General features: G+C 40.6%; 1 protein-coding gene across 5 annotated transcripts; it reads right to left on the bottom strand.

Annotated features, from left to right (window-relative positions):
* Positions 1 to 883: 883 nt before the first annotated feature.
* Positions 884 to 20,674, bottom strand: wls (Wnt ligand secretion mediator). Of its 5 annotated transcripts, none has more exons than XM_030752836.1 (13): positions 20,410 to 20,674; positions 15,798 to 16,073; positions 12,342 to 12,466; positions 11,102 to 11,263; positions 10,827 to 10,963; positions 8,418 to 8,586; positions 7,639 to 7,758; positions 5,210 to 5,307; positions 4,669 to 4,732; positions 3,079 to 3,222; positions 2,838 to 2,921; positions 2,576 to 2,729; positions 884 to 1,832 (listed from the first exon to the last, which is right to left on the bottom strand). In XM_030752836.1, the coding sequence occupies exons 1-13, from the start codon at positions 20,513 to 20,515 to the stop codon at positions 1,723 to 1,725; spliced, it is 1,749 nt and encodes a 582-aa protein (XP_030608696.1). In that variant the 5' UTR covers positions 20,516 to 20,674; the 3' UTR covers positions 884 to 1,722. The 5 variants fall into 5 exon arrangements, with proteins under 5 accessions (XP_030608696.1, XP_030608695.1, XP_030608693.1 ...); XM_030752835.1 differs by having other exon boundaries at positions 2,561 to 2,729; positions 12,342 to 12,463; XM_030752833.1 differs by having other exon boundaries at positions 2,561 to 2,729; positions 20,410 to 20,673.
* Between the last annotated feature and the right edge of the window lie 1,956 nt (positions 20,675 to 22,630).

Below are 22,630 nucleotides of genomic sequence, written 5' to 3'. Positions count from 1 at the left end.
GTCTAAATGCATTGCGGTGCTGACATGTGATTGGTTGATTAGATATAACTAGCTGAACAGGTTTTCCATAGTAAGGCAGCTGGTGAGCGTGGGACGGGGGAGGAGGAAAGAAAAACTAATCCTCCATTCAGTCTTAAACTTTACAGGGGAGTTCCCTTCCCGTCCCCTTTCGCATCCAACTGTTGCAGAATATACTCAAAATGTTGTCTGTACTGCTATATTAAACTTCTTTAACTGTGCAACTGACAAATATATTCATAAAGACTAAAGTAAAATTAAGGGTTAAAAAGAAAACATTTGAAATTAAAACTAGACTGAACTGAAACATTTTGAGCAGTATTTAGTAAAGATGAAATATTTTTTCCCCACTTAAACGGTTGTATTTTGTTTCATATCAACTATAATGTGGAAATCAACATTTCCCAATATAGTGCAAGTCTGACAGGGACATGGGAAAATTTCTTTTTTAGTACTAATGTCATGCAAGTATACAAGATAATTTTCAACAAAACAGTGAAGAGTTTCTTTTTAAACTCTTATTCACGTTTAAACTGACTCGCTGCTTCCTGTTAGACCGAAACTCTTCAGTTAACTTGACAAAAGGAAAAAGCAGGCCTGCTGTTCTGCTATCAGCCTTGCAGAGGCGCAAGCTTCCTGACTGAATGCAGGCAGAGGTGCAGCAGAGGTGTTCCAACTGTTTATGGATTAAAATGCTTACAAAACTACAATTTCATTTCTATGGTAATATATTTTTATATTAATGGTGAATGAGACTAAAAATAAAGACAAGAATATCAAACATCCAAATTGATCTGTAAAAGAAAAAAAAGGCTCAACAATACATTAAGTAAAAGTTTTTATTTAAATTAGCATAAAAAGCAAGTAAAAGAGACTAAACTAAAAACCATGTGTAATAGGCTACAGTCAACTTCAAAAATACTGAGTGAAGCTTGATGCATGTTTTTGTGAAGCTGAAAATAAGCACTTTATAAAAAACATATCTACATCGTAACATGATGAACATACAGTATGCTTTTCCCAAGGTGGCTATGTGGTCTGTACATTTCCCCAGTGATTATGATTATATATATATATAAAAAAAGAAAGAAAAAAAAAACAAGACTTGAACAACTATGGAGTGACAGCAGTACTGCATATGATCTACTTCCTATGAGACGTACATTTGTGACAGGTTCTGAACACCTTGAATGAGAAAACACCCCCTAATAAAGCAGAAATATCAAACCAAGTGTCTAAAACATCTTGCGGTCTGTCGTCATCGTCTTTAAACCAATGGCACGGGAGTGCGACAGCTGCTTACAACACAAAGAAATGGTTTCTCCCTGTAAAGCAGCTTTTTCAGTACCTGACTGCGTAAAAGATATTGTGCAACATTAACAAACACAACAAAATTTACATTGAGTATGAAATGTGAGATGAAATTCCACCATGAAATGAACAGAACTGATAGGAGTGTTGATATTCAGCTTTTACAAATACAAAAAAAAAAAAAAAAAAAAAAAAAAAGGAGACTTTGGGAACAGACTGGCCTTTAAACAAGCTTGTGGTTTGGTGCCAGAGAGCAATCTGCGTAGTTGCATGCAAGGTGGATTGCCAATCCCATTTTAGAACCAACGGACACAAAGAGGAAGCCTGTTTGATTACATATACGTCAGTGGACCAGTGGAGAGTAGATGGCAGTTTGCTTAACAGTGTTAAAATCTATTCCTGGGCCTCTTTGCCAGTCATCTTGTAGATTTCAGTGGGCCCATCAACGTGTGTGATAGTTGTGGTGAGCTGGATGTCTTCTCCACTGTTTGCTCCGGCAACACCTGCACATAAACATGAAACATTTTTATGCAAACATTTAGCTTTTTTGGATTTGTTCCAACTTTATTACTGCAGTCTTAAATCTGTTGCATATCAAGTTGCTTTAGCTGAATTTCATTAACAAACACTCTCCAGCTTGCAAAAAGCAGAAGTGAAACTCAAGAGCTGAAAAAGTAAATCAAAACAGAGAGACTGAAACTTGGAGAGAGCTTCCCCTCCCATGAGACCCCTTGACGCAATTCAGGGAAGGCATCCAAACTTCAAACCCTCTTTTTCTCTCCCTCATGCCACTGACGTCAGGAGATGGATGGATGGTTTTCATTACTTCCCTGCTCTTCGCCCCACCCCTTCTCTTCACTGTTCCCTTCCTTTCCGCCTGGAAGGAAGCCTGGTGTCCATTAGAATCACACTCTTGGGCCAAAGAGACCCTTCTTTCCCCTGGGAATCAGGCCTCTCTCACCCCCTCCAAAAAACAAACTTTGGATGAATAGGCAGCTTTACAGGAGCAGACAGATACTTGGTCTCTATTAGACTGATGTAAGAGCTGCTGGGGGCATTAATAAAATTCAACCAGATTAATAACTTTAATACACCAAGGAGACAGGGCTCAATTCTAGAAGCAAGCAATAAAAAAATTACAAGCAATAAATAATATTGCCAATTTTTTCCCCCCCATTTTTTGAGACAAGAAACCACAGGGTTAATTATAAAAGTATAAATGTGTAGTTACCAGTGAGGCACTGACCGCTTGACTGCTCATCTCCATAGCGTTTGTGAGATGGTGCATAGAGAAACATGATGGCAAAGACATACAGATTCCACATGCCGTAGATGCCAGTGAAGAAGGCGCTGTTCACCTGCACCGTGTGCTCTCCCCAGTGCCAGTGACCTTCGTTCACCTGAATGAAAACAAAAGACAGTTTTTAACATCACTGGCCTTTCAGTGGCACTACTGGCCCCTTACTCAGAGATGCAACAGATTACATAACTTCATCAAAGAGACTCACCTGACTTATGATGAAGAAGATCACAGTCAGTGCAGCACAGGCCAGGGTGACCAGCATGAGGAATTTGAACCTGAAAATCAGACCCTAAAATGATGATAAGGAGATTACTTAGTGAGAAAACATTAAGAGTCATTATATTGCAGTGTTGTAGATGAGTGCCCGAAAGCAAGTGTACGTTTATAAAGAACGTAGATCTGAAAACAAAACAGTGAAAGACTAATAAAACCTCACACACACACACCTCATAGTGCAGCCGTCTGGCCTTTGACATGGCAGGCAGGGACATCCTCTTCCCGCTAATGTTACGGAAGACTTGAAAAACCATGAAGCAGAGAAAGAGGAAGTAGAGACACGCACAGATCCCTGCTACAATTATGAAAGCCATCTAAGGAAGCACTAGTCAAGGAAGTAAATAGTAGTAGTGACAATAGATGAAGTTTTCAAACATAGCATCAAGTCAATTAAACATCTGGGATATTGATCTGGTCAGTTAAGTAGCAGATGGGGTTATTAATCAGTTTCAGAGGACTAGAGGGGCAACAATGAGACAACACCTGTTGTTCCGATAGCTGTGCAACAGAGGTTGCACGGGTAGTCCAACTCCTCCGGGATGGCACATCAATATGCGCAATTGCCAGAAGGTTTGCTGTGTCTCCCAGCACAGTCTCAAGGAGGAGATTCCAGGAGACAGGCAGTTACTTTAGGAGAGCCGGACATGGCTGTAGAAGGTCCTTAACTTATCAGCAGGACTGGTATCTGCTCCTTTGTGAAAGAAGGAACAGGATGATGACTGCCAGAACCCTACACAATGACCTCCAGCAGCCACTGGTGTGAATGTCTCACAACTGGAAACAGACTTCATGAGGGTGGGCCTGAGGGCCCGGCATCTTCTATGTTTCAGTCCATCTGACACTGCCAGGGTGCACCTCAGACTGTCCAGGAGCTCAGTGATGCCATGGTGCAAATCTGGGGCGGGGGGGCACACCATCCATCATCTTATTAGGAGTCCTGATGTCGTCAGGCATGCATACAAGCACATGGGGGCCATACAAACTACTGAGTTCCATTTTGAGTTGCTGCAATGAAATTTCGGCAAAATGGACTAGACTTTGATTTGATTTTCAGGGTGTCTTTGAATTCAGCCCTCTGTAGGTTGATCATTTTCATTTACATCAAATAATGTGGCATCCTTTCATTCCGAACACATTACCCAGTCCATATCAGTATAGATATCCAGCAGGATTTTTCTTCCCCCCATTGAGATCTGATGTGGGGTTTTTTTCCCCTCAATAATGGTTCAGGTGAATATTACTGCTCTTATTTATAAACCCTTAACATTATTTACTGCAACAGACAAACTTGTCAGTAACCTCAATATGTATCATTATACAAAATGTTTTAAAGCAGCCAAGACTGGGGAAAAAAAAAAATGGTGTGCTGATGAATTTTGCATCACTCAGATCATCAAGCAAAGGAAAACTGGATATCCAAACAAACACAAGGACCCTCGGCAATGCCTGCAACATATGGCATAACTGAATAATGTTTCATCATATTAGTCTAGAGAGTACAGTTTCCAGTTCATGCCAAAGCCAAGAGAAGCTGTGCAGTTTGAAAGCTGGCACAGTATTACTGAAGAAGTGAATTTGTTCCAACAACTGAAGCAGAATAATAACCATAAACATGTTTATTGACTGCCAAACTGAGAACTCATGCTTTGGTCATTTACTCTCCCACAGGGTCACTATTATCATTATTTCTGTCTAATGACTGTACCACCTTTGGCCAGACAAACTCCTCTGATATCGTTAATACTGCACAAAAAGGATACAGCCAGCTCAGTTCCTACGTCCGAACCCCAGATGCTGAAGAAGGGATTTGTTAGCTGGACACCTCTAATCAGGAGGGGAAAAAAAAAAAAAACAAAAGTTAAATATTTAATCTCAAGTCTGACAGAAATCAGTGTTATACACAGAGCCAACACTCCAACACACACTTCAGAAGAGTACTATGATGTGTTCACAACACACTCGTACAATACATACAAAGTCTATGAAAAGACAAACTGATGCAGTCAATTTTCAAACTATGAATAATTTTTTTTTTTTTAAATTGGAATTTTTCATCAGGAGGACTAATTGGCCATAGAGGTCAACTACTCTGGTTGCTAAAAAAAAAAAAAAAAAAAATAAAATAAAATAAAATAAAATAAAATGAGAGAGTGACATCACGGTGGTTACATCCACCTTTTATACCATCTGTGGTTTAGAGTGAACACACCACTATAATCTACCTACATACTCTGTTTTTAACACTTTTTTCCTAAAACAAGTCTCTAGCTCTCAGCAGTGAACAATGACACTTTGTCTCACCTCTCACACATGTCAAAGATAAAGAGGCAGAAGGAGCCAAACACAACGGGTCCGACCTGCTTCCAGTAAACTGAGAAACGGTTCCTCTCAGTCTGGTCCTGAAAGAGAAGCACAAAACAGACTTTTTAATGTTTCATAAATCACTTACTGCACGCACCCTTCTCAACGAAAGGCCATACTGTAAATGCCACTGTCGTCCTTTTCTAACATCATCTTTGTGAGTTCCTTTGACTTTCAGTTGATTGATTGATTGATTGGACTGAGATTTTATATCAACTACTGGCTGTGCTCACTGTCACAGGCATCTTAGCACCTGCAAAAGATAGATGTCACAGTCAGTGGAGGCTAATTTAGAAACTATGCGATCTGAACTTTTAACACTAGGAGGAAACAAATCAAGTCTAAGTGGTTACAAAACTATCTGACCCATGACGTGTTATGTTTGACGATGTCTTTTCACGGGGGAAACAGGATCCATCTATTGATTTCCAAAAAACAGGGAAGACGACGTCAAGATATTACCAGGTTTCATCCAAACATCAAACTCTGCACTGTAGGTACTCAGATCATCAGCAATACATCCAGCAAGTGTGAAGTAGATCAGATGAATGGTTGCTGAGATGAGTGAAGGACACTTAAGCACAGTTTTTGAGAACTGATGATGTGAAACATTCAAATATCCCTAGATAACAGAATTAGTAAAAACACCCACGGTCTTCAAGCAGGGTACCATCAAAAACAATCATGAAACCCTAATAAACCCCTACAAAAGCCACTGCGAGGAGGACAGAAGTGAGGGCAGCCCCTAAAAGGGCAAAAGTGGCAACCTTTAATGATGGTTTAAGACGGGTGCAACATTAGCTGTAGTCCTGGTGTTTCACACAAAGGATTTAAAGAAAAAAAAAGAAAGAATGATCAACAAGCATCATCATGACACTGAAATGTTCTCTGCATAAGTTCACAATCCAGAAAGGACCATGAAAGGACTGAAGTTTAATGTTCAGTGCAACTTGACCAAGCTTAAAAAAAACTGTCCAGATTAATAGAGTTAATACAGAGAGAGGTTAAACAAAAATGTGCCTCTATTAAATGTTGATGGGAATGGATCTGATTAACTTTTTTGCACAGCAGATACTTTGATAAGGAAAAGAAGTGAAATCAATAATATCCAAGATATCTGCAGAAAGCTGTTTGAAGTTGTTTGGCCACGTTACAGTAGCAAATACACCTGTGTTACAGGTCTAAGATAACTGAGCCATCAATAACATAACAGTCACTGATTGTTACACCTGACCATCTTTTTCCTGTTTTGACAATTCACAATGCCTGGTGTGAAAAATGTTCATCTACACAAAACAGCCTCAATCTCTGTTGTTCAATACTGTGAGTCAAAGTTGTAATCCATAAACACGCTAAAGCTCAAAAAACTATTATATTAGTGATTTTCTTGCATATCTACATGTCAATTGCTGCTTTTATTTAAATGTGAAGGATTTATGACCACACACACACACACACACACACACACACACACACACACACACACACACACACAATATTAGAAAGTAAAGTGGAATACACAGAGGAAGAGACTAACAGCGATGACAACCAGAGATCAGGGAAGGTCACTGTTTTGGGCATCATTGCTGAAATTTCCTGAATTGTTTAATACAAATTACTCGGGTAAACAGCTAAAACATCTTCACTAACTGTCAATCGGAGTAAAGATACTCTTGGGTGATATATGACAAAGTGGGAAAGAGCCTGGAATGTGCGTAAGTCCACCAATGTCAGACTTTGATCCCGGAAGAACAATAGAAGACCAGATGACCAAAATGTACCCGTTTCAGATCCATCAAGGGACTTCTAACATATGCTGTTCCCTTCTATTAATATCTAATGAAACCCCATTTTAAAATTATACTGATTATACGTACATTGTTAATCATATCAGCTCAAGCACTGATGAACAGCTGTCATGCAACACTGACTTGAACTGTGTTGTGACTTGCATTATACATGGATGAAGTCACAACACAGTTCAAGTCAGTGTGTTGTGACTTCATCCATGTATAATGCAAGTCACAACACAGTTCAAGTCAGTGTTGCATGACAGCTGTGTTGTGACTTGCATTATACATGGATGAAGTCAGTTTTGAATACAAGAACAAGAATCTAGGAGGTCGTACAGAGGGAAACCTTGAGAACAAGCAACCAGGTTTAGGAATAAATCATAGAACCAGACGGTACAAGCTCAGGTGTTTCAGGTAGAGATGCAACACTGCTGCAGAAATGTTAACGTGCTGAATCAGCCAATGAAAGCAAGTGGAGCAGAGCCAGCCAGCCAACAAGAAAGACTGTGCAGACTGTGTTACAGTCCAGAAAGCTGAGGTGGGCGGGGGGGGGGGGGGGGGGGGGGTAAAAATAACCTGCAATTTTTTTGTGAGATGACGTTCAAGTGCAGAGAAGATTTTGATGGCTGGTACACAGAGCTCACACATCTTCAGTTCTCCTCTGCCCAGAACCAATGTTTCAAAGAACTGTGTTTCCTGGATAAAAATGACAACAAGATAAAATGGGCAAAACCACTTTTCCAAACTTTATAATGTGACATGAATTTTTATTGTCCTCATTTAAAGAACAAAGTTTTTAGTAACTTCAAAATCAGATGTGGGCTTTTTTTGACATTTCTGAAAACAGACCATAATAAATATGTTGTAAAAACAAAACTGAACTCTTAACATCTGTCATATTTGCTTGTTTTCCAGCTGTTAATAGCTCTTTCATTTGGTTGTAAATAGTGTGCTTTAAGATAAAGACTACTGAGATCCTTTGCAAGTGATGAGTGTTGGGATGCAAATAAATACACCTTTATACACAAAGTATTGTGTATTTTATGTTTCATATAATTAAGATCAAACAAGAATCTACACACATCCTTAGCTAATTGCACATGCAAGTGCATGGTGCTCTGCACTTTCCAACATCATATGAGATGGAGTGAGGAAGAGAAGATGGTGTGCAGCTGCCGAAGCCCTCTTCTGAGCGTGCATTCAGTCATGCTTCTATCTGAGCCTGATTATCCTTTTCATTTACACCATTATTCAGCCCCACAATTCTTAGTAAGGTTAAAAAAGCTTTAAGTAATATTGAAAGCAAATCAGAAAAACATGCCTGAGATGAAAGTAAATGGGGCCGTGTACAGTACCATGAGGTGTTCCCCACAGAAGATGATCCAGAAGGAGAGCAGCATGGAGTAGAAGATGCCCTGCCTGATGTCTCCAAAAAGCAGCATCCATGTCCAGTTGAAGCCGACAGAAAACCACTCCACTGGGATGTTGATGAATGTCATGGAGATGCCTAGAGCCAAGATTACCCTGGGAAAGCAAAAAATAAGTCTTAAATTTCATAGTTCGCCACCATTACCTACTTTGAGGACTTATGTAATGATGAGTGACACAGCACAGGCAAAGCCAGCCAAAGATGCAAACTGGGAATCCCAGCTGCAGCCAAGAACAGCTAAGCAGTGATGCAATCAAGAACAACCAGACTTTCCGATATATCCAATGTTCCCTGTCTGCAGGTATCTCTCAAAACTATGTCAGATAAAATGTAGTTTACAAAACAATTTCTGATGCATAAACCATAAATAAAAACATCATTTTGCCCCAAATTCTCATCCAGAAAACCTCTCAGCTATGAGGGGAAAAACCCCCACTAGGGGGCCACATACACCTAGGGGTACAACCTGGCCAGCCAGCCAGCAAATCCACCTGAACCAGACTCATAAGACCCCAGGACATTCAGCTAGAAGCAGAGTCTCCACAGAAGCCTGACTTATGTGATTCTAAATGATGTATTTTACCAAAACAACCTCATTATTACTGCTAGTCCTCCTTTAATCATGAAATCCAGATATACAGAGAGAAATAAGGGCCAGTGAACCAAGAACAATCAGCACAGAGAAAGACAAATAAAGCTTGTCTTCTCAACGACTGCAGCAGGTCCCTGCATGCTGCCAGTAGATATAACAAACCCTGTAAATAGACAGGTAACAGGGCAAAACAGAGTTACAGAAGATAAGCGACCTAAAACATGTGGGTACAAACACTTCATGCTAACACTGTGGGTAAGAAAAGTAATCTGATATGGGTTCAAAGCAATTTCACATCAGACAGCTCGTCAGCGATATTCTGCAAAGCGAACAGAGTGAAACCATTAGACTGGCATGCATGGAATGTGTACAGAGCACCATCAACACAGGCAGGAGAACTGGGATCAGCGTATGTCTCAATGTGAGTGAAAAGGCAAAGGGTTTGATTTATAAAGTGGCAGACATTTGTTTTATGGGACAGCACGAAAAGCACAGGTGTAACTAATAGCATGAATTTCGTTCCGAGAGCATCTGGATGAGCCAGGTAACAGGTATAAGCAATCATTATCATCATCATTTGTTTTCTGCTATAAACAAGTCAAAATGTCTGTTGCATTCCTGAGCAGTTTACATTTTCAACACACATTTCTAATGTCAAGAATAAAGATGATGGATGTTTCATATCATCCCGAGTTCCCCTTCACATCTATCCTCCAAGTTTAGAAGAAGTCTGAGGTTTGCCATTCTGACGCCTATGTGGGCTAGCATGACAGGAGACTCCAGTAAAGCTTTTAAAGCATGAAAAAATCATCCACTGTCCACAAATAGGGTGCAATTCGCACTTCCTGAGAGCCTGCTGGTCATCTGGGAATAAGAGCCTTGAGCTGGAAAACACAGAGGGAAGAAGAGAGACACTGACTGTGTGTGTGTGTGTGTGTGTCCCAGTAACGGGTGTGTTCCCATTCTAAATGCGTGTGTGCAGCATGTGTAAGCTGAGTGCTAGCTTGCAGATTTTGTAACGTGTTTCACGCTTCGCCAGGCGCTGTGGCGCAGAACGCTGCCTCTTACTGATCTGTCTTTTCAGCACAGCAGGGGGTTGGATAAACACTGGGTTCTGAGCACGATTTCAACTTTTTCACAGCACGGCACCCAAACAGTTTCAGGCCCAAATACCTCCATGTGTTGCTTGAACCTTCATTGGCTTAAATTTCCATATTTCGGTTGTGGAATTTATACAAATACTTGAGGTTTTAAAGACTTTTTCCTAGAATAAAAAAAACATCCATGAAGATTTCTTGTGTTTCCTACATTTTGTTACACCACTTCATTGGCTGTTCAGCATTATAGTTAAAAAGCAGAGTATAACATACTGATAGTTCTACACCAATCATCCTCAGAAGTTTGATGAACAACGCCCTCTGATCTCAGTGACCTATACTGTACATAGTCGCCATGACCTACTTATTCTTTTCATTCATAGTTAATTTGTACCCAGTAGATGTACTCAAGCTGAGCTTATAATCAAACTAGTACTGCAGGTCCTCACAATATCATTTATCCTTCATTAATCACTGAACAGCAGTTAATTCAAATCTAATTTTCATCACTAGTCATCTGAGGGTAGATGGAGTTTTGGCAGCAACAAAATGTATGTTTTTTTAGGAATAAAAATAAAAGAACAAAAAACCCAAAATACTCTTATTACAGTACACAGCTATGATGCTGCTGATAAGGGGGCCTTACTTCTCTAGGAGGACAGGAGGTCTGCTCATGAGGGTGATGCGTCTCCAGTACCAAATCATGATGATGAGGATGCTGGGTGTGAGGAAGGTCTTCATGGCAAACCAAACTTTGGTGAAGCCGCCATTCTGATGAATGCCCTTTGAGGAAAGAGAAACCCCATCAGTGTCAGTGCACGATAACACTAACAGACTATCCCTTAAAGGCAAAGAGGTTTACTTTCACAACTGAGGAGGGACCCTCAGCTGTGGGGGTCAACACTGGGAGGGAAAACTTACAATAAGACGAATGTCTTTGATCTCGCCGATTCCCACATTGATCTTCTTCCTCTCATTGACAGGCAGGCGGATGTTGAGGAGATAGTACTTGTGGGCCACGCTCCCCACTTCCATGAAAGGCAGCGAGTCGCATTCATAGTAACGGCCCTCATTCTCAGAGGTCTGGAGAAAACATAGGAGCACCCAGAAATGGGTTAAAACACATTTATCTAAAGCAGATGGCTAGTTAAATTTCTTTTAGGCAAGTTCTGAAACTGTGACTCAAAACACAGTCTTAACCATATCAACACGATCATGTCCACCTGTGTCATGATCCCCACCCACCAGTAGGGGTGTCATCATATTTCAAGATTTGCAATACTGATATTTCTGACAATACAGAAAAAAATGCAGAATGCTTTCTTGATGCTTGCAGGCAGGAGCATTTCTGAGTGTAAATAGATGAATGGCATTTTCCACTTCTCTTTTCCAGTGAACTACTTTCATTAATGGCACACTACCTAATTTAAAGTGTGAATATATTGTTATAAAGCGCCAATATGTCCAGTGACACAGCACAAGTCAAATGTAAGCACAAAAAATAGCCTAAGCAGTATTTTCCCCTCAACCTTGTAACTTGTCAGAGGCCTGCATAATACTGTCTAATAATGAAACAAAACTATGTGTATTTTTCAGAAATGCTATTAAATGATCTAATATCGCTCTTTATTCAAGAGTTATGCTGACATCCTTTAACAGACCCCATCTCCCCTTATCCCTATTCAATAACAAGCTAAAATATCATTCATAAAGATAAACAAGTTCATGGGTGAGTTAAGGGTGCTGCAGCTAGCTCAGACATGTCTGTAATAACAGCAGGGCAGACAGAGCTGAACAGTTAAGTTTTATTAAGAGACCAAATTACAACAAGTAGAAAAACATGCTTGTATGAGTTTGTTGGTGAGTTTTATAGATGTTACAATGACGAATACCTAAACTGAATAATTGTATTGTAGTTCTCCCCCCCTCCCTCTGTAGGAGCTGTAATTTCCATTGATTATTATAAATGGGCATTGGAGAATATGGTAGTTAAACCTCTACAATACTTTTTTCAAAAAGTGGAGAAATGCCGTTTGCACCGAGTTACTGAAGCTACAGAGGACAAAGGCAAGTCTAGACATGACGTGACTTTGGCTGTGTGCCAAGTCAATAAAATGAGCTACCTTCTGTAATTTAAAAGTTGAGTTAGAGTCTCCAGTACCTTGGTAGTGGTGAAGTTGCAGTTGAGTTTCCTCTGCTCGAAGGAATGAGCCATCTCTGTCCATTCACTGACTGTGTCATCTCTGTAGGCCAGGCCAACATCAATGTGGACCACTGCTCCATCCTCTGGAAAAAAATAATCACAACAACAACACTTCACTTTTGCATTCATTTAAAAACTTGACAGACACACTGTAAAGCTGTCAAATTCACCAAAAAGCAAACCATCTTGAGATTGACAATTTAAAAAAAATAAATAAATAAAAAAAGCAGAGGGAATTGTTTTCCTGAAGAAAGAAGAAAAAAGGCTCTGAATAATACATTGACACGTGTGCGTTTTGATGTGTATTATGCCTCGTCACTGCACAAACCTGCTGCCTCTTATCATCCTCGCAATGAGATAAAATTAAATCGTGGTGACAGACAGCCATGGCCTTTTCAGTATACGGCCACCAAACGCTCTTAGCACTGATGATGACTTTTGCTTTTCACTTTACAAGCTTGTGTATTTAAAACCATACAATGTTTATGAAGTAATTCAAAAGGTGATATTGCGCACCTTACCCAGTCTAATCACTAACAATCAGCATTTGTATCAAAAGGTCATTAAAGGCTACGGTTTAAACTGCATTGGCCTTAGCTAATTTATTCTAAAACAAACAAAAAAAAACAAAAAACCATTTATGTTAGGTGTTAAACAGTGGTCCTGTAAATCTGAAATTGGTCTGAAACGCATTAATATTATTTCTCAATATGTGAAGATATGTAATGACTCCACCTGCTCGATATGGTGACCCAAAATCAAGGTTACTTCCTGCTGCACACAAACTTCAACAAAACCTTGAGCAACCCAGCCCAGTGAATCTAACAAAAAGATCCAAAGCCAAGCTATTAAAACTGCATCTTTAGATCACATTACAAAGCCAAGTGTTCTCTCCTCCAGCCCTCCAGAGAGCCTCTTGTGCCGTTATGAAACAAGCTGGAATGAAGAGAAAGAAACCCAGTGGCCTCTGCTGTAAGACAGGGGGAAAAAAAAAAAAAAAAGAGGGAGAGGGAACCAGATGAGAACTGGCAGCCGACTGTCTCTGTAATGCCCTCTCCACTGCCATTGGTTGAGCCAGACGCCCTCAAATGTCAGCTCGCTTCACGCAAACATTCCACTCCACTCCAGCAGCCATTGCCACGGAAACTAAGCCTCCTCAACAGCTGTGTTATTGCTGGACCCGGGCCAAAAAGGGGATACTTGGTGCTGAGTAGAGTGGGGCAGGTGGGTGGAGTGGTTAATAAGGGTGACGCTCTTCTCTGGGACGAACATTGTTACACAGATAAAGTAGTCAAGGAAGAGATGCCATTGTGTTCCTTCGTCATACGCCAGCAGAACAGAATCCGCCCACCTTTGGCACAGCACGCTCTGCTCAGGATTTAAACCTCATGACATTTTGTTAGCTGTGGATTAACAAAGTGACTCCAGTGTTTCATTTGGACTTTATTAGTATTTTATAAAAATCAGAATCTAGGCTCAATAAATCCCTTTATGGAGTAAGTTTTACAGTTTTAATGAATAAAGGTAGATATACCCTGATATTTTAAGATGCAGCATAAAAATGGTGACATGACTACCTGATTGTTAAACATAATGCTCTTTTGTAAGATTAAAGGAGCTTAGAAAACTGATCAATGCAACAGAAATACCTCATGTTGCCCAATGCTTACACTACCACTACCTTGTCTCAGGATAAAATAGAAAAGGCAATAATGTTGTACACTAGAAAAGGAAGGTAAATGAAAGGCTTTGAAACTGTCTGACTATTTTAGGTTTCAAGGTAGGAATCCTGCTTTTTCAGCACTACCAGATTTCTACTAAATGTAGCACTCGGCTCCCTCTGTATCCATTTGTTTTCACAGCACCTCATATAGCTGAGAAAGATCAAAATGAGTCTATGACATCTGGCAAAAAGGCTTGTCTGTGGTCCAGGCTGAATCACTGACTCATCTGTCAGACAGCCAGGCAGTAAACAACCCACAGCCCCCTGACACAACCGAGGCCAAGAATGTGAACAAGTAAGGGATGCTGATGAGTAGGCCACCACTGAACCATGACTGTTTAGACAAGTCAGACCAGAAAGACAGTCACATAAAAAGAGACCATGCACTTTCAATATTTTTGCTCTCTTCATTGCTACAAATACTTCTCATCACCTTCGAGGCCTATGATGGATTGCATTAAGGCTGACAAGAATTTTTTCAGTGTAAATAAGCCTCTTTACATCAAACGTTGCCATCATACTCAGCGTGCCATTCAAATACTCTGCCATGCATTGCAATCCATTTGAAGAAAACTGTAATTCAGATTCAAATCAACTTCCCCAGACTCTGCTGGTGATCCAGACTCTCATTAGACTTTCTCATCATCCTCTCTAATCCCTTCTTTGAGGATTCTAAGCACCCTGCCATGACACCAAGCCCTGTCTTCACAGAGGTGCTAGTTATTTCCCTCCTCCCCCTCCTCTGAAGTACTTAACATTCGGATACTGCAAAAGCAAGCTGTAAACTAATACACATCACAATAATGCTATCTTAAATTAGGTGAAGATGCAAAAGGTTCCTGGTAGGAGACTGTAGACAACAATGGGCAGCCTGGATCAAGCATAAAGAAAACCAGTGAAAAATTTCAAACTTAATTTTCCATTTTTCTCCCTAACCCATTACTGCATCTCAAACAGCACACAGAGCAGGTACATGGCGTGCAATATTCTTATTAATTTAAACTTTTATTAAAAAAAAAAAAAAAAGGAGTCTGAATTGGGATAATGTAATGTTCCAAGTATATGGCTGGCTGAGATCCTGAGTATTAGAAAATGGGGCTCTGTAATTAATCAATAGCAACCAAGACAGAATGGGTCCTGATTACATCTCTTTATACCTGTCTCAGTGTCTGACAAGCCTCTACAGACCCTGAGATCTATAAGGCTATGCAGAGGAAACAGCAGAAACAGCATCCATCTTTATTTGCTGCCTTTCAGTGTCACAGAAATTCACTGAAAAAGACATTCTGAGGAATTCCTCAGAGGCAGACTGAAATACAAATCCAAGTAGAGAAGGTAATATAGGACACAAAGAAAGATTTACTGAAAAAGCTGGTTCAACTGTAGGTGGTTTTTACTGACTAGATTACAATGGATGTGAATATTTCAGAAGCTAACTTTGTTAAGAGTCTCTGCAAATATTTTCCCTTCAAATTTTGAAAGGAAGAAATACCAGAAAGATAAAATATTGACATAGTTTAAGACATGCAGAGAAAAAAAAAAAAAAAAAAAAGGTAAGAGTGCCCACAATGAGAAAACACTATTTCCAAGTTTTGGTTCTCTTAAAAGCCATGTCCATTAGAAGAAACACAACCGGTGTTGTCCTCTCCCTTACTTTGTTTTATAACCCATAAGAAAGTTGTAGTTCTCACCTATCGGGTTGCGCCTACTGAAGGCGATGTCAAACTGCAGAATGACCAGCATAAACTGGAACCACGGGCTCATCTCCTTGTTGGGAGGAGGAATGTGGACAGCAAACACGATGTTGTTAGCCTCGATCATCTTGACCACGGCTTCATCAAAGGTCTGGATCTTATCACACTGGTTGGGACCCCAAGGCAATAACCATTCTGTTTTTTGCTGTTGTTTTTTCACTGTATCCACACACTTTGTAGCCAAGTAGTGCACCGGTGAGGTGGGGCTGGGAGCTGGTAAGACAAAGTGGGAGAGAGGTTAGATTGTCAAACTGAAATACTGCAGTTTTTTTTGTTTTGTTTTAAATGGGCCTACTATGCCAAATTTCCCCTCAAACTAATAAAATAAATTGTTTCATGTGATTTAGCAAAAAGAAAGAAAAAAAAAAAAAAGCAAATAAATCTTCAGTGCTGTGGATAAAACTGTTCAAGGACAATAATACCTCAGGAACAGTCACCAGTTGTACTGATTTGGCTCAAAGTCAAAATACTTTTGTAATTACTTTTTACACTGTTACAAAAAATGCCTACAAGCAAGGCGCTGTCTGTGAGGAGAGAGGGAAGGAAAATTCCCGAAAGCTCTCAGGCACCAATTACAGTGTTTACCCATTGAGATTCATGAGCTCGACAAGACTGTTGTTTGTAGTCTCTACTAACAGGAACCTTTGTAATGCTTAGGAAAAGAACGGCCATTATCATGACAACACAGAACCTTTGGCATCCTGTTGTGAAAGCTACAGCCCTGATGTGAATGACACCAGAGAGGTCTGAGTCCAGGTGTAGCCACAAGTTTTTAAAAAACAGATTAACTCAGGAAATGGTGTGAGACAATCAGCAACCAGCAATCAGTTTAGCATTTACCCTTAAGCCCTTATACATTACCAGCATCACCAATGTGTTACGCAAAGGTCACTTTTATATTTACGTTCCTCATAGCTTCATTCAGATACACCCACAACAGTAACGCAACGAGCCACTGTACGCACAGGATACTCGCCACGATACATCACGAGGTCAAACTTTTCAAGATTTTGGCAGTATTTCATTCATACACTCTTTAGTAAATGGATAGCATTTTGCCAACAATAAAATAAAAGTATCCAAACAGCTGTGGATGAGCTCAGAACCTGAGAATGGCCGCTTTGTAAGAAATCATTTGCCTGTGGCTTGTGAGCTGTGTGACAGCTCACCTGTGAGGATTGAGGAGTTCAGAAAGTCATGTGTTTCTGGAATCTAAAAATCAATCCTCTCTCTGCATCAGGGATAGGCGAATTCAAGTAGTTACAGAAGTTACCACTGTTGTGCCAAATGCATACAGTCGTAAAACTCCATATGGAGACTGTAATGGATGGCTCTTGCTGCTCGATGATGCAGCAGGCATTTAATATACAAGAATCACCTGGAAGGGTCAAATCACACTTCAGCTCCTGTTAATTTGTCATAATCAGTCCTATTAAGGCCAGCACAGTCTCATAAAATGGTAACACACATCTATATTCTACTGATTTCTGTTTCTGAACACAATTCCCCCCCCCCCCCTCCCGTTCATGCTCCCAACCGTTATTGTCATGCCCTTAAATACAATTTTTCATCATTCTGGTCTCATATGTACTGACTTAGGATCTTTTAAAATGCATCAGCCATCTGACACATTCACTTCTTTCACGTTTATTTTACTTTAGGCTTTATTTTTGGTTGAATGATGCATCCCCATTGAAGAGTTTCAACTACATTGATGATGCAGACACAATATATACTTCCTGCTGAAATACATTAATTCCAAAGCTGCGCTGTCAAGTAAATAAGTGTGTTTATGAACACAAACATACAGATTTCTTTCTCCTGATCACTTCACTTGTTAGTCAGACCCGTCACAGGTGTCACGATAGAGGTTTTGATGTAAAGTAGAATTTTCTAAACAGTAATCTGTGTCAAAGTGTGGAGTGAATTTGAGAAAACTCAACATACATGACCTTTGTTTTAGAGAATTCCCAAAAGACAATCTTTTTTTTTTTTTTTTTTTTTTTGAGCTGAGCAACTCACAAAGATGCAAAAGAAGCATGGACTGAAAACAAGAATCAACACACTTGTGCTATGTTGATTGTGATAAGTAAATGTTATTAAGTCTGACCTAGTAAACTTCACCAAAAATAAACAAATAAAAATAGGACCAGTATGTTTTTTCAGACATGAAGCCAACATATTACGATGCCATCAGGTTAATGGAAATGAGGTCAGAAAGGGAGTATTTCTTTCAAATATGAGTACAATATGGCCTCAACTCTTTCTTGCAAATAAAGCCATCCATACCTTAGAAGGTAACCTACGAAATAACCGCCAATGAAAACTACCAAACTACAACCTAAACCGTTAAGTCTACACTACATTGCAACTACATTGCAAGGATGCAAACTGAAAACAGAGTCATAAGTGAGACACCAAAGTAGAACCGAAATAAGCAGTGAAGTAAGCAGATTTAACATTTTATTCTTTATACACTTCCAACAGACAGTCTGCATAAGAGAACAGATACCTGGGAGAGTTATGAACGCCAAAACTAGGGCAAAGAGTAAAAACTTGTGCCTTCATCAAAGTGAATGTTTTTCGTGCTTCGTGAGCACTACCAGAACAGAAGATACCCAGTTTGTTCTGCCAAACGGTCTAATCACAGAATCCTATCATTTAAATATTGGCCTATAACAAACAGGACAGTGACTCTAATCATAGAGTCAAAACTTTTAAATGACTTCCATCAATTAAGTCTATGCAAGTTCTCATGCAATCAAACCAGCCTTCAAAATCTCACACTTTAAGATAAATATGCAAAACACTTGAGCAAATTTGAAAGGGAAGCTAAGAAGCTGTTAGTAAAAATCCTAGTAGGGGCCATAAGCTGTAATCAGTCTAGGGTACTTGTAGGAACTAATGACTCATGGGGCTGAGCAAAGCTGAGAGCTTTCACATCAAGATTAGTACCATATCAAAGATGATGCAAAGCCCGTTTCATCACTCAAACAAGCCACAACTCATTAGTGACACTTTAAGACTGATGTATATTTCAGCCTTTTATGATGTCCAAAGGTGCAGTAACTATAGGGGTTAGAAAACTGTTCACCTATCCAGAAAGATCCTGTTATTTATCTGAAAATCTAATCATATCTGTTCACTCATAAGAGCTAAAGGGCGGATGCCACAGTGTACACACCCATAGGCTTTCACACAGTCATAAAACTCAACCAGGAGAATCTTCAACTGTGCTAAAGGCTGCTTAAAATTAAAATGCACACATCCACACAGAGCAAGAAGAACTACCCACTGAAGTGAATTAAACCCAGTTATCTGGATCCCCTTGGAGTTCAATTATCAAGTGACCCTGTGAGTCCAGAGGCACACCAGCTCCTCCAGTCTCCATCCCAGTGTGTCCAGGATAATGGCCATCCCCTCAGCCCGCTGACCCCATGCCGTGTTCCCGGGTTTGTCGGGAAACAAGGGGAGAAAACCCCCTTTCTACTCAATTACCCTTGCCGCCCCCGGCCACCGAGCAAACACAAAGGAATCTGGCTTCATTAAAACCATCTCAGCCAGGAATGAACCAAACAGGCTAATTTATCAGCCATGTAGCGAGCGTGAGCGGGACTGTGTGGGGACACAGAGAGCGAGAGAGGCTGGCTGGCGGGTGGTTTTTCAGGCTCAGCCCTAAAAGCAACACAGGCATCTTTCACATGAACCCAACTTCTATCGACCGCGCTGGTGCGCTGCTGGTGGGGCTTGTGTGTGTGTGTGTGTGTGTGTGTGTATGTGTGTGTGTGTGTGTGTGTGTGTGTGTGTGTCTGTGTATTTGAGTGGGTGGATTTGAAGAAACTTGACAGCAACTCCAATGCAGACCTGAAGGCAAAATGCAACTTTGGCAGCTGTGTGCGTGTGTGTGCAGCGCTGTCTGTCTCAATGCAAATGAAACTCGTGGAAGGAGGGAGAAACATGAATGCTCTGCCTGCGAGGCGATGGGGATCTGGGGAGAAAAAGGGGGGAGACAAACGGAGTAGGGGGGGGAAGGACTGAAAGGAAGGTAGAGATGCTGCCTGGGGGCCCCACACAGCAGACATTACATACGGGGAGGGGAGGAGGAGAAAAGGGAGAGGGAACATTCGAGTTTGGATCAAAGAAGTGGGGGGGAAGGTATCAGATCTTTCCGGTGTTGAAATAAACCATTAAAAGTGTGATGTTTGGTGTTATTTTTACGCAAAGAAACGAAGCCAACGGTGGCGGCACGCAGGGCAGCGAACACCTTGACACAAAAGCAGTGATTTAGCTGAGGTGCATTTGGTCTCGAAAGGTAAAATGCAGCTAAAGTTAGCGCCCTTCGTCTTTTGTTTCACCGGAGAGCATTTATTACCGCTTGTATGAAGGTGAATAGCGACGAACTCAACTTCAAACTTTTCCCGTATTAGCAGTTTATACACATTAACGTTTAAATACCCGAAGGCACGCGCGTGCAAACGCAGACGTTAGCTAAGAAACACACACAATAAAAGTACGGGATAAAAAATAGAAAGCCAAAAGCACAACTTACCAATTAAACCGCCGACCATGAAGGCAAACGCCTGGAACAAAAGCAGAGTAACTCCCACTATCACCAACTTTTTGGTGCTCATATTTTCAATAATAGCCCCCGCCATGGCGAAGGAAACGTGGAAATGGGAGTGAAGATATCACACCGAGCGAGAAACAGTAATGTTGATGTGGAGAGGAAAAAAAAAAAGGGGGGGAGGTAGGGTGAGGAAGAACGCGATGCACCCACTGCAAGTAGGAAGGCAAGCTGGGCCCCCTCCACCGCTCTGCTCCTGCCTTTCAACTTAGGAGGAGGAAAAAAAAAAAAAAAAAAAAAACAGGAATCACATGACCGAATAGCGCTCAGCTTTATCCCTCCACAGCCAGCTAAGATCAGGGGGAAGATCTGTGGAGCGCCACCGCATTGCAATAGAGGCTGGTAATGCAGGTTACTGTGTCATTGAATGCCTGTAATAGCCCCCCTGTTGTGTGGGTACAGGGCTATTTAAAGGGAGGTTTGTGAGGTCCCATCTCATGTTTGGAGCTCAATAGCAGTCAACACATTGTCCTTAAAAAAAACTATTCTTAGTCCAAGGTAAGAGGAGATATGGATAGACTACTGCACAAAATGGAACTGTATTCAGTATTTCTGATTTTCTGGCAACGTGACACACGAGAACTAATGTTCAGCAATTAAAAAGAAAATACAAATAAATAAATGAATATCCCTGGGCCCCAGAGCCCCAGAGCCAGTAGATCAGACTTTTACTGCCCCAGAAAAAATGCCAGTTTAATTACTTACAATTTGTAACTGAATCTTTAAATTAAATGTGGAGGATTAAATGCAACCCCCCCCCCCCCCCCCCCCCCCCCCCTTATGCTCACCCCTGTTGCTAGAAAGAGAGAGGAAGGCAGCCTGCAGCAAACTGGTCAAGCAGCTCCTCTGCATACAGACTGCTTTCATTTTAGCTTAATTCAGCTGTGCTGTTAGTTTGAAACAAGTGGGATGGAGCAACTGAAGGGTGCCCTTTGTTCACATTTAAACAGGTGGTTTGAACGACTTTAATGTGAAAATACTGGCTTTAAAAAAGAAATACTTATTAGTGAAGGTCCCCAGTTTGCTTCACAGGTGAATCGGTTGGTGGAAACACCATCACTTGTCCAAACAGCCAAGCATCTGGCCAATCAAGCTGCCAAGTATACTTTAGCAATGGCCCCTTACCACTGGGCTGAACTACACGGTTTAAGAGACCTCATTGGAAACAACCTTCCTCTGGATAACGCTTTTGAATCGATATGGGGATTTTTTATCTTCGTTGGCAGCTTATGGTGTTGGCAGAAAGAACCTGATTCAAGAATTTTTGTGGATTGGATATGTCATGGAGCTAGGATCGATGACTTAGACTTCACAGAGTTGGTCCATTTGTGTCAAATATGTCTCATTAGAGTCCTTTAAGCTTGTTTTCAGTACACAGGACCTTTGTTGGCCTGTGCCCTCAGACCTGTGGTAAGCACAAACACATAATCTTTATCATTAAGTTTTTAAAATGTTCTACTAAGTTTGGCTTTTTGTAACCATTGCTCATAATTGCATTATATATTGTTTTTCACTTATGCACAGATTTAGATTATATAATACTCAGGTATGAGTAAAAGCAGCATTGTAAAAAATATTAAGTGTTTGTAATGTTACTACTGTAAATAACTTGGTCATTTTTAGTTAAAACTGTATCTCTCACATTGTTTGGCATGGCTCGTGACTCAGACCATCACAACAGAGCTAGGGTCAGGGACTTCACAGGGCTAATTGAGACCAATAAAAGGGTTTTCCTCTGTATTATCTTTTTGTAACCATTTCCTATAATCGCAGCATATATTGGTTTTCCAATTATGCACAGATTTCAAGTTGCATTATACTTAAGAAGGTACTTTCACCTGCTCTTTTTCCAGTGGATCACCAGTGGATGGATCTGCATGTTTGATTTGTCACAGATTTTAATGCCAGATCCTCTTTCTGATACAACCCTCCATATTTATCCAGGCTTGGCAGGACTGGCACTAGAAGCACATGAGCTTGTGACCCCCCTGAAGATGGTGTTTTTGTGTCTCCTCCTCAAGGAGATAACATTAACTACACCCAAATGCGAGTAAACGCAGTGGTGCAAGAAATAGAAATTTCCAGTTTTTGCAACACTACTGCTGCTTCGTCTTAAAAGTGACTGTCAATCCTGAAGAGCAACGCA

The sequence above is a fragment of the Archocentrus centrarchus genome, chromosome 17 (genome assembly GCF_007364275.1).
Source record: "Archocentrus centrarchus isolate MPI-CPG fArcCen1 chromosome 17, fArcCen1, whole genome shotgun sequence".
Classification (NCBI taxonomy): Eukaryota; Metazoa; Chordata; class Actinopteri; order Cichliformes; family Cichlidae; genus Archocentrus; species Archocentrus centrarchus.
This window is presented reverse-complemented; position numbering and strand designations above follow the sequence as displayed.

Bases quoted from the DNA above. Each gene is read 5' to 3' on its own strand.
- wls (XM_030752833.1), bottom strand. From the start codon at position 20,515: ATGGCGGGGGCTATTATTGAAAATATGAGCACCAAAAAGTTGGTGATA. The intron at 11,264-12,341 runs GTACTGGAGACT...TGTTTTCTCCAG, and splicing joins GCAACTTCACCACTACCAAG to ACCTCTGAGAATGAGGGCCG. The intron at 8,587-10,826 runs GTAAGGCCCCCT...TTGCTTTCCCAG, and splicing joins CCTCCTGTCCTCCTAGAGAA to GGTAATCTTGGCTCTAGGCA.